Source organism: Pogoniulus pusillus, chromosome Z (genome assembly GCF_015220805.1).
Source record: "Pogoniulus pusillus isolate bPogPus1 chromosome Z, bPogPus1.pri, whole genome shotgun sequence".
Taxonomy (NCBI): Eukaryota; Metazoa; Chordata; class Aves; order Piciformes; family Lybiidae; genus Pogoniulus; species Pogoniulus pusillus.
Genome location: NC_087309.1, coordinates 84,800,025 through 84,812,085, shown reverse-complemented (window position 1 = coordinate 84,812,085; position 12,061 = coordinate 84,800,025). Strand labels below are relative to the sequence as shown.

The 12,061-nt window shown below is 38.8% G+C and overlaps 1 protein-coding gene across 4 annotated transcripts in view; it reads left to right on the top strand.

Moving 5' to 3' along the window:
• ADAMTS19 (ADAM metallopeptidase with thrombospondin type 1 motif 19) overlaps nucleotides 1-12,061 on the top strand; it is a 189,406-nt gene that overhangs the window by 148,877 nt on the left and 28,468 nt on the right. For all 4 annotated transcript variants that reach the window (XM_064140285.1, XM_064140284.1, XM_064140287.1 and 1 more), the window contains 3 exons: nucleotides 600-680; nucleotides 9,276-9,433; nucleotides 10,256-10,409. In XM_064140285.1, the coding sequence (XP_063996355.1) occupies nucleotides 600-680; nucleotides 9,276-9,433; nucleotides 10,256-10,409 (393 nt within the window). The remainder of the gene's footprint in view (nucleotides 1-599; nucleotides 681-9,275; nucleotides 9,434-10,255; nucleotides 10,410-12,061) is intronic.

Genomic DNA, 12,061 nt, shown 5'->3' with positions numbered 1-12,061 from the left:
AAGGCAAAAGCAAGAGTGAGAAACAAAATGGAGAAAGTTTTCTTCTTCTTCCCAGAGCTCTCAGCGAGACTGTGAGAGAAGTTGACATCAATTGTTTTCATTTCACTGCCCGTTATCTAGTTCTTTTACCAAAACATTCTAGCTTGCTTCAAACTAGCACACCTGGGTAATCTAAAATACATTTCTGTTGTTTATAATGCTCCTGTGTGCATAGTGTTTCTCACCTGCATTGACTTTTCAGTCCTCACCAATGCCTTTTCAATTCCTCAACAGTGTTTTAGTCCCATACTCTAAGGAAGCGGTTGTAATGCAAAGAAACTAATCAAGCAGACTTCAAAACTAAAGCATTTCATAGTGGGGTTTGAATGTGTTAAAGCAAGGTGAGGGAGATGGAGCAGAAAATATTTTTTAAATAACAACAAAGCCAAAACCCTAATTGTTCATTTTTTAGTGCCGTATCATATGTCTCAACATAGTGAGAATCCTCAAACCATTGCCATGTAAATTACAACTTGTTAATATTGAAAAAGCAAATAAATTAAAAGGCCTTCCAGACGTAATTTTCTATTCTTTTATATGTAACTTGGTCTCATGTCTAGGTTATGTGGAAGCTTTGGTGATACCTGCAGGAGCAAGGAGAATCAAAGTTGTAGAAGAAAAACCTGCTCACAGTTATTTAGGTAAATGTCATGTGTTTTTGTATTCATGTCTTGTTTTGGTCAGCACTAAAGACTGCAAGCTACACAAGCTTTTGTGATTAAACAAAACTCTGAATGGGAAACGAAAATCTGTGAAGAGTATGTCCTGGTTTTTATTTTGAACTTAGTTTTTTTGTTTAAAGAATGTTTCAATTAATGTATTCAGATAAATGAAGAAAAATTCTACTTGCTTTAAAAATTTCAATTTTCAGTAAGGAAAACACTGAAGAAAATACAATTTGTACCAAGTGAAGTATAGGCTGAATATTATGAGGAAGTTCTTCACAGAGCGAGTGATTCACCTTTGGAATGGGCTGCCAGGGAGGTGGTGGATTTACTGTCCCCGGAGGTGTTCAAGAAAAGACTGGATGAGGTGCTTAGTTCTTGCTAGTTTGGGGTTAGCTGGAATATTTTAGTGAGAGAGATTATAGTCTGTTAAAAGGAAACAATAGTGATGTCTGCTTCAGTCATAGGCTTGCTGAGATGTATGAAAACAAGAACACAAAACGTAGATAAGGGAGTCACTGTGTCTCTGGGTGCCTGTAGTTTTCTCCCTGGCCTGCTTTTTGTGTAACTAATCCTTCTGCTTTCTAACCCCCCTGACCAATCCTCCAGAATCACCTTGCTCTTAAGGCAAAGTCTGGGATAAGGTAAAGTCTTGGAAAGAAGGTGGAAGGGTAGTTGGGAGCCCCTTCTGGGAATTCTGATTTCTGGGATGGGCTGTTGTGTTTCTGTATTACCTTTAACTTGAATATTTCTGTATATAGCTATATATATTGTAAATATCTACTTGTATATTGTGCTAAACTGTAAATTTTTAAGCTACATTTCTTAATTTCCAGCTGGCTGAGGCTAGTCTGGGTGATTTCATAAGAGTGGGAGGATGGGTAACTCCCAAACCATCACATCTTTATTTTGGTGCCCAACATGGGGCCAATTCAATTTGATTGATTGCTAATTGTCTCAATGTTAAGATGAAGTTATTTTATATTGTATTTTCAATTTTGTACCCGATAGGGGCATGGTTCTTTTACCATTGGATAACAGGCAAAATTGGTGACCTGTTTGATCTAGAGTAGATGAAGATTAAAGGAATGTTTTTTTTATTATGGAGAGTATCTTCTTGGCTGGCTAGGCTTTAATATTACTGAAACTGTTACCAACTCTGTTTTTAACAAGTCAGGAAATGTTCAGTAATTCTGCATAAAACTAACCTGCCAAATTCCTGTACCGAGTTTTTATACAGTGATATATTTATCATGTGTAATTTTAGCTCTAATAATTCTGGGTTTATCACTAACACTAGTATGGTGCATAAAAAATTCAAACATGGTTGCTTTAAGAAAACAGAAAAAGAGACAAATTTGCTCATGAACAGAGTTAGAGATAAGGCCTTCAGACAATGAAAACAACACTTGTTCAAGTGGAGAGCAAAAGGAGGCTGCCATGTCCACCACTGCACCTTCTCCTGCAGGTTCTGGGACAACCACCAAAGTCTCAGTTGTTGACAATAACATGGAAGGCAGCCAAAGAACAGGTCCATCTGTGCAAGTCTCTGCTGCTTCTTCACCTAGTTCAAATCCTCAGGCAGCAGCTTCTAACCCTAAACCAGATTCAAACTCACAGACATCAGGTCAGAACCTCAATGATTCAGACCTATTAGATAGAACTTCCACTGCCTTGTCTCCAGCCGTTCTTGCGCCCACGAAGGCAAGAGCTGATACGAAACATTTGACAGAGAGTGATTCAAGAAAATATTTAGTGGAGGGGACCTCTGGTACACAAGAAGAAGAAGAGGAGAAATATAGCCTTAGAGACTTAAGCAATATACTAGGGTCTCCATACTCTGATGAGGAAAGCTATGTGAGATTGGCTGCCAAGAAGGATGGCTCTGAGGACTTTAAGAGTGCTCTTAGGAAAGTTCTGTTTCTAGGTCCAGGATAACCAGGACAACCAGAGGAAGAGGAGAAGGATGACATCCAGAATTCCAATGATCTCCTCAAAGAGGTCAGGGAAGTTAGAAAGGAATATGTGAGGGAATCAGGAGAGCCAGTCCTAAGCTGGCTGGTGAGATGCTATACTGTTGGTGCTAATGCCCTGCAGGTAGGAGACAAGTCTGCCAAGCAGCTGGGACCACTCACCAAGGAGAGTGGAATGGACAAATACCTGGCAAGTCCTCTTGGTAAGGTTAGCTTGTGGACTCGCCTCCTGTTGGCTGTGGCTATGAGATATCCTTCCCAAGATGATTTGCCATGGGCAGGTAACAAGTGGAACACAATTGAGCAGGGAATTAAGCTTCAGAAGGAGTTTGCTGTGAAGAAAGTGCTTTATGAAGATCATGGTAACATCAACCTGATGATATTTCTCTTGGAACAGGTCTCACAAAGAAGCTTATTAAACTTGCTCTTCATCCTGTGCTAACATCTTGGTTAGTAGGTTTCTATCAAGGAGTGATAATGGAAGTCTTCTCACTGTTGGTGAATTCACTGACCAAATGAGGGAGAGGACAGCTCGTTGCATTCTGCCCTAGTTTCTGCCATAAAACCCCTGGGTACAGAGATAAAGGATTCTATTAAAAATAGAATCATAGAATCAACCAGGTTGGAAGAGACCTCCAAGATCATCCAGTCCAATCTATCACCCAGCCCTGTCCAGTCAACTAGACCATGGCACTAAGTGCCTCATCCAGTCTTCTTGAACACCTCCAGGGATGGCAACTCCACCACCTCCCTGGGCAGCCCATTCCAATGGCAAATCACACTCTCTGTGAAGAGCTTCCTCCTAACATCCTGCCTTTACCTCCCCTGGCACACCTTGAGACAGTGTCCCCTTGTTCTGTTGCTGGTTTCCTTGGATGAGACCAACTACCATCTGGCTACAGCCTCCCTTCAGGTAGTTGTAAGCAGCAATGAGATCACCCCTGAGCCTCCTCATCTCCAAGCTAAACAGTCCCATCTCTCTTAGCCTCTCCTCATGAAAGAATTCCTCATGAAAGAACTGAACATTCCCGCCTTGAGGTTCCCGTCTTGAGCATTCCCGTCTTCAAAGAGCTTCTGCCTTAAGAGCGCCTGGTGGGACAGGTTCCTGCCGTGGCTGGACCATCCCTGCTCTTGGACGGTTCTCCCCACTTTGCACTATTCTGTGCAAACCTGCAGCTTGACAAGCCCTAGGGTCCTTTTAGAGAGAGATGGCAGCATCTGGACCACCCTTTCTCAGACCATATTAGTACTCAACTTCTTGGCTGTCTCTCAGACTAGGGGATGCTGTGAAGGCAGCATTGTTCCACAATCATCTCACAGAAGAAGTGCTCGAGACATTTCTGAGTTTGGCAGCTCTGCCACCTGCCTCGGGCTTCTGCTTCATGGACATATTGCTGTTCCTTCAGAGGAATCGAGCAAGGGGTGGTTTCTAATGAACGTCCTGGTCATACAGTACTGGGTAATGCAGGAGAATGGTGAATTCCAGTGTATTCTACAGAGAAATTTAACCTTAGCTGAGACAACTTAAATTCAGAGTGTATAATACAAGCTGTTAGGGGTTTTCTGTTCTAGGTATTACCTAGCGTCTAAACACACAATCTGCAAGAGAATCTATGGTACATGAACACAAACCCAATGTCACCTGGGAGTCCCTGTTCTCGTCTCATCTATGAGGAGACAAACTGCTGGTTTCTGAGCTTTACAATCGCCTGCATCTGACATAGCCAGAACGAAGTGTGAACTGAACTTGTAATATTTATTATTGTAAATATTGTTTTAGATCAGACAGATAGTTCTTAGCAAAACTCTGAATGAAATAGACAATGGTGGATTGTGCTAGTTTGAGGCTAGTTGGAATAGTTTAGTGAGAGAAATTAGATTATAGTCTGTGAAAAGGAAACAATAGTGATGTCTACTTCTCTCATAGGCTTGCTGAGATGTATGAAAACAAGAACACATAACACAGATAAGGGAGTCAGTGTGTGTCTCTGGATGCCTGTACTTTTCTCTCTGGCTTGCTTTCTGTGTAACTAATCCTTCTGCTTTCTAACCCCTCTGGCTGATCCTCCAAACTCACCTTGCATGTAAGGCAATAATAGGATAATAGGGTAAGGTAGAGGGGTGGAAAGAAGATGGAAGGGCAGTTATGAGCCTCTCCTGGGTGTCCTGGAGGCAGGGAATTCATGAGGCCAAGTCAGGAATTATAAAAATAGAATTATTTTATTTTCCTGGAATCCTACCCCCCAACTATATACAAAAATTAGTTTAGGTTATTTACAGTTTGATTGGGGAGTTCTTCTGAAAAGGATATTATAGACAAATTCAGATATTTAGGAAGTGAGGAAATGCAAAAGGCTAAGCTGTAAATACAGCTTTACCCCACGATCAATCAGGCTGAGCAGAAGATTAAGGATTTTACGCACAGAGGTGGGATAGACATTTGGCAATGATCCCTTACTGGGTCCCTCTGCAGAAGCAGCCTTCTGATGCTGTAGGCAATATCCAGTAGTGTATATCCATGAAGCAGAAGCCTGAGGAGAGTGGCAGAGCTGCCAAACTCAGAAATATCTCAAGTACTTCTTCCACAACAGGGATGACTGTGGAACAATATGGCCTTCACAGTGGCTGGGGAGAGCCAAAACTGCTAGCATCCCCCAGTCCAAAAGGCAAACAGGAAGTTGGCTGCTGATGTGGTCTGAGAGGGGCCAGTCCCAATGTTGCCACTGGCTCTCTCTAAGGACCCCAGGGCTTGCCAAACCTGCGGGTTTGCACCAAATGGTGCAAAGTGGGGAGAACCGTCCAAAGGCAGGGATGGTGTAAAACCAAGAGCCAGACAAAAAGGTAGGAGCCATCCAAAACCGGGGACAGTCCAGTCACGGCAGGAGCCTGTCCTCTTGGGCACTCTGTCAGTTTCAAGGTGGGAACTCTCATGGTGGGAACCTTTTCCTATTCTGCCTTGCTCTATTTACCTTTTTCTAGACAAAGTGTCTATTTACCATTTTATACTCGGCACGAAAACACAACCAACCACCAGCCCAATTCCAGTGCAGGCTTCCACATGGGTCAGACCACGTGTGGAAAGGCGCCTTTTGCTGTTCTCACTTTGAGCCTGCAGTGCAGGATGGGGAAAGCAGTTTTTGCGCCTTCTTCTCCCATTCAAACCCATGGAGGAGAAGGGAGAATAAAGGAATTTGGGGTACATTGTACATATCTGCTTGTATATTGTGCTAAACTGTAAAGCTTCATTTCTTAATTTCCACCCATCTGAGTCTAGTCTGAGTGATTTCATAAGAGTTGGGGTGTGGGTAACTCCCAGACTGTTCCAAGTGCCATGGTCTAGTTGATTGGATAGGGCTGGGTGATAGGTTGGACTGGATGATCTTGCAGGCCTCTTCCAACCTTGTTGATTCTATGATTATATGATTCACATAACTATCAAAGAGAGTTTTAGGCTGATCATTGAATAATTTGTGCTCAAATAACAAAAATACCACACTGACCAATATATGGCAAATCAGCAGTGATGTCGAATGAACATTCTAGAATTAGACTAGGAAAGCAGAAAATAATTTCTTTGTAAATTACTTAATTGTAATTTTTTTTCTCTTTAGCGAGTTCTAAACCTGTTCTGTAAAAGGGTAGAATTTGTTACTATTATTGTTACAGGATTTAAGTCAATATATGAAATACCATAAACGGTGATGGTTTATGTGCTGCCTAAGTTTAATTTGAGAGAGACTTAGTATGAGAAGTGGGACAATGCTAAGAAAAGTTCCCTAGTTTCATCGCTCCTGTCAGTTCTGCTGAAGAGGTCTATCAGTATTTTAAGAAACATTTTACCTGAGTGTTCTCAGTATTTCTGCTGAGAATGTTGAAAATTGTGAATCTTAATTATCACAGCATAAGTTACCAATAGGTGACTTTTGGTTTGTCATGGGGTCTACACCTGCCCTGTTAAAATACCTGAGGAGGTTTAGAAATATAGATTATTTTGTTGTGCCTTAATGGACCACAGACACAGGTACTTAAGTACCAAACCAATAACTGAAGTGTCATTGACATGCTTTCTAGTTTTATGTGGGTTTTTCCCCCCTTGTGTGATCTGTGTTAATACATGTGGACAACAGAAGTAATGTTTGTTTGTTTCTCGCTAATGCAAAAATAAATACTGGGATTGTATCAAGGGAAATTAATTCCTTTTTCATGAGTGGCAAACTGACCCATCCCTTACCTTGCAAAAAGGCCCATGAAATAGTCAACCATGTTGCTTAGTTTTTAAAAGGTACTAATTGGCACGTTATCAGCTCTTCATTGACTGTCATCTAAACTTAACTTCTCTTGATGTCGCTAATGTTGGTCTGAATAGGGCTAGTCAGTTATTCCCTGCAGTATTTCTTATTAGCCTGTATGAAACAGATACGTTCCAGTATTTTAGATTAAAGTTTGTTTTTCACCTTTTTTTTTTCCTTCTACCAGCACAAGTTATTTCAAATTTCTTTACTTACAGGAGATCTATTCTGAAATCTTAAAAATAAGAATTCAAGAGGATTAACATTTTGAATAGGAATATTTTCAAAGAGGAATAAATAAAAATTAAATTAACGTTTTAGAGAGTTTTTCACATTAAAATTACGCTAAACACAGATTACCAAGTGGAGGACCAGAGCCCTGTTGGTTCCCACTGAGCACTGGAAGATGCAATAGCGGATCTGTGAAATGTTGCATCTGTAGCCATATAGCTAGCCTCTCACACCTCATTAAAATTGGAGGAGTGTATATTCCTGGTACAGGAATTTAAAAGTACATTGCACACATCAGCATCACTTATTTGTCATAGTGATGATGGCTATTTTATGTTTGCAGAGATATAATTGTAATTAGCTCCCTTGTTTTGGCACTCAAATTTCTATCTTGGTTACAGTTGCAGTAGGTTTCCCCAGTCTGGGTTTTCTTGTCTTTTTCATTATAGGTGTATTGCTCAATTTGTTTTACAGCCTGAGAGAGGAAGCTAAGCAGAGTGAGAGTATGTGTGTGATGTGGGATAGAAGTCAGTGAACTTACAATTTGGTGTGTGGCAGAGGCAAGAACGGAAGCTGGAGTGCTTGAATCCAAGTCTAAATCTGAGACTTGAGGGTACCCATTTTACTTTATCTAGCCTCAGTGGCTCAAATGAGGAATCTGAAAGCTGAAAATGCAAGATCTGGCATATTTCTATATCATGGGATTGGGATTCCACATATTTGCATGCTGGATCAGCTGAGCCTGCTGCTCTCCAGTGAAAAGATGCTGCTCCATCTGAGCAGCATGACCCGACTGGACCTTGGCACTTTATAGTACATTTGTTTTGTTTCTCCACTAAGAAGAGGATTTGCCTCTACAGTTTAAACACTAAATAGAACTTAGAAGACATTAATAATAGTATGTATAAACTTAAAATAGCAATTTTAAAATATTGTAAAATTACTGGCTATTTATACTGCAGAGATTATCTACAACACTTACAGATTTTATGGTCTTAATATTTCTGATATAGTGCTGCTACAGGGGTACACATCAGTGGTGCCTTATGCAATAGGATTTCTGCCAGTATGTAGACCTGTTGCCATTGTTTCCCATATAAACAAAACATAAATATGAATAGGAGAGAAGATGATTACAGGAGTGACTCATGTTAACTTAAAACTTGAAAAAAGAAATTTTGGACAAGGCCTAAGCTGTTGAGGTTCTCTTACAACAGTCTGTTGCCAAACATGCAATTTCAGTGAAGAGGAATGCTTAAAACTCTTTGTCCAGAAGGTGATTTCAAGTATACTCTGCTTCACATGCTTGCTCAGAACTTAACAATACAATATAAAATAAAATAAAATAAAATTACAAGTTGTTCACAGAAGAATCCATTCCATTTCCGAAGGAATTCGAATGTAAAGTCCTGTCTTCTCGGTGTACGAAATATGTCTTTTACCTGACTTGCTGATGCTTTTGATTAAGAGTTGGGCCACCAAGAAGATTCAGCCAAAAAGAACAAGCTTTCACTATTTGCTAGAAGCATCAAGTTATGTGGCAAAAGTGTATAAAACAAGTGTTTAGGTAGCATGACATATTGTCATATTCTAAGGTGAAAAAAAGAGATGAATGTATTTATTAGAGGGAAAAGAATTCTGAATGAGAGGTTTTTTAAAGTTTAAGCCTACTTCCACAAATCTTAAAGAGTGTCCTGTAAACGTCTATTTTCCATGCCTTTATGGATTATAGAAATTACCACCTTGGAAACAGAGAACTGTGCCCTTTGTCTTAAAATAATTCAGAGATCAAATTATGCATTATGGTGGTGCCTGTCGGTCTCTCCAGGCATTGAAACACTGAGGTTAACTTCAAGTAATGTTAAATCCACATGGTTTTGCCAAGCATTCCTTCCAAATTTGAAGCATATTCCAACTGAGGTTCATGTAGAGTAGGATCCATAAATATTTGTGCAAACAGAGTTAGGTGATTTTAGGTACCTGTTAAATCATCCAAGTATCCAAGAAAGCGAAGGGAGGTCCAAGTCACTACAGAACAGGCACCTTTTATATTTGTCTTTTTTTCATATATTTTGCAGCTCTACGAGATTCTGGAAAACAGTCAATCAATAGTGACTGGAAGATAGAGCATTCAGGAATGTTCAATATCGCTGGGACCACTGTCCATTATGTTCGGAGAGGTCTCTGGGAGAAGATATCAGCCAAAGGTCCCACGACTTCACCTTTACATTTACTGGTATGACGGTACAGGTCGTTTCTGGCTTGGGTTTGTTGTTTTGTTTTCTTTTTTTACCTGATTCCTATCATATGACAGAGTAACTTATTTTTTCCCAGGCATCTGAAGATGTCTATAAGATGTACCTTTTATATATGAATACAGAGATATATACCTGCTTAAATAGAGATCTGCCAATCCACTTCTGAAAAAAATGCATTTCAATCCAAGAATAATCTTTACACTGTTAAGGCAGGATGGAGGGTTTCAGCATTCCAACAAATGTCATAAAAAGCTGATGTGACACTTAAGGAGAGAGATTCAAATTAGTATCACATAGTTTTTGCCCTGGTTGACTATAGCACAACATCACAACTTCAGGACTGCAGTCACCATGTTCCCTATAAAGAAGTGGAGTTTTCATGCATTTCACTGTAGGGGAGGAAAAGATGATAATTACCTGAAAGAAAGAAGGAGAGGTGATGAGGAAGTACTTCACAATTCAAAATGCTTCAAATGCTGAAAAATTGGTAATGCTGAAAATTGAAATATCTAAAATAATTTTAAATCACATGCATCTTGTCCTCTACATTTTTATTTGCTTATTTCTCATGGAGAGCTTTTCAAACTTAAATATTAAGTGAAATAATCATTCTTATTTTCTTGATTTCTTGATTTGGATACTCTCATTAATGTGTTCTACAAAATCCATCGGGGGAGCTGATGGGCTACAGTGTTAAGTTATTCTGTCATGTTTTTTCAGGATTACCTCCTGACAATTTGGAGTTTGCTTTCCACAGTGTCTGTGTACATAGGTAGGTTTTCCATCTCTGTATTTTGCAGGTGTTGCTCTTCCATGACCAGAGCTATGGTCTACACTATGAGTACACAATCCCACTGGATCCTCTTCCTGAAAATCAAAGTTCTAAAGTTCCAGAGCCTCTTTTCATGTGGACTCACTCAGGCTGGGAGGACTGCGATGCTGTATGTGGAGGAGGTAAAAAGAAAAATGTACAAATGCACACCCAGAGATACATATGTAAAAGTATATATGTATATACATAATACATAGATGTGTGCATACAATATACATACAGTATATTCAGTATGTGGGTTTCTGTGTGTATATCTCTCAATTTAAACACTCTGTATATTAATATTTAAGGCTCTGGTGGGCAGTGGTTTATATTTAAGAGTTAATATTGTTATTGCAGCTCATGTCATTCCCAACAGTGATAGACATACTTCAGTCTCATGCTTACTGATGATGTTGAAAGAATAATAAGAACTCTAGGAAAACCTTCAAACTAAATAAACTTAAGTAGAAAAGACGATAGTGAAGGAGCAAAATGTAGCTTAGTGAAGAATCTTTAGGACACAGTTTCTAAGAAACATAAATGCAAGACCTAGAACAAGAATAGAAAGTCCATATTCATTCCACTCTCTATTTGAAACTAGTAAATGATCCATAAAAAAATGTTTCAAACTACAGAAAAGCTGAACCCCGATCTCAGGTCAAATGCATACAGTTAATAACATGAGTTGAGGACGATCTGGAAACATATGGAACAAATATTACAACAGAAGATATTAGTACATTGTGATGTGATATTTTCCTACATTTATGTTTATAAACCATAAAAAAATGTGCGTTTGGAAGAACAAAATATTATTATGAAAACAAATAACACAAATATTGGAACATGAACAGCATTGCTGTAGCAAAATTCTTTAAAACTGCTGTTTAGACAATGGTTTTTCAAATAGATAATTATGCCAAAAAATTATTTCAGAGTTTTTTTAGTGAATGCAACCTATAGAGATTAACCTTGAGAAAATAATCAGACTTACAATGGGAATACTATATTGATTTTTGGTACCTTCATTTCCTGCTTATGACCTTGATAGTCATGGTTGCTGTAATCAGCAGTCACAAAGCTGTGCACCTTGTTATTGTGTAATAAGGCCTGGAAATGTTTCCCTTTCTCATAGCAGCAGCATAAGGAACACAGTGTTCTAGCACCCTTGACTCTGTGAACACTCCTGGTGTCAAGACAGATGACTATAGTTTCCATAAACATGTGTTTTGCGGTTAGGTATGGTGTTTTGTATGTAGTGCTAGTAATATCCTCTGATTCTTAGTACTGCATTCTTAGTCATTTGGAATAGTCATGATTTTTACAGTTTCCTGAAGTATTTTTAGAATAAGTTTAATACTGCCACGATCTCTCATGATTGCCCTGAATATTTCTGAAGTTACCTATCATTTAGAGAAGTCTTAAAATGCAGTATGTTCCTAATTTATTCTACATTAATGCTTAAATAAATATTTAAGTGTTGCACTGTAATGTTTATTTAGTTTATTTTTCTGTTGTAATTGGCTCTCAGTTTATGTTATTGTCTAAAATAGCTGAATTAATACAAAGTTCCATACAAGGTATTTTTACTGCATTTTTTTATTTTTAGTTTAGGCAAAACCATTTTAATTGTTCTTTTAGTTACTGGTTTAAATATGAGACAATAATAAAATTAAATGCTTCAGCGTGTGACCTGTGTGAATATCTGTTTAACAACAATAATGAATCTGGTTAAACAGCTTTTGATAGAGTTTTCCTTAAATGCTTAAAGAATATGTTAGGATGAAATTAG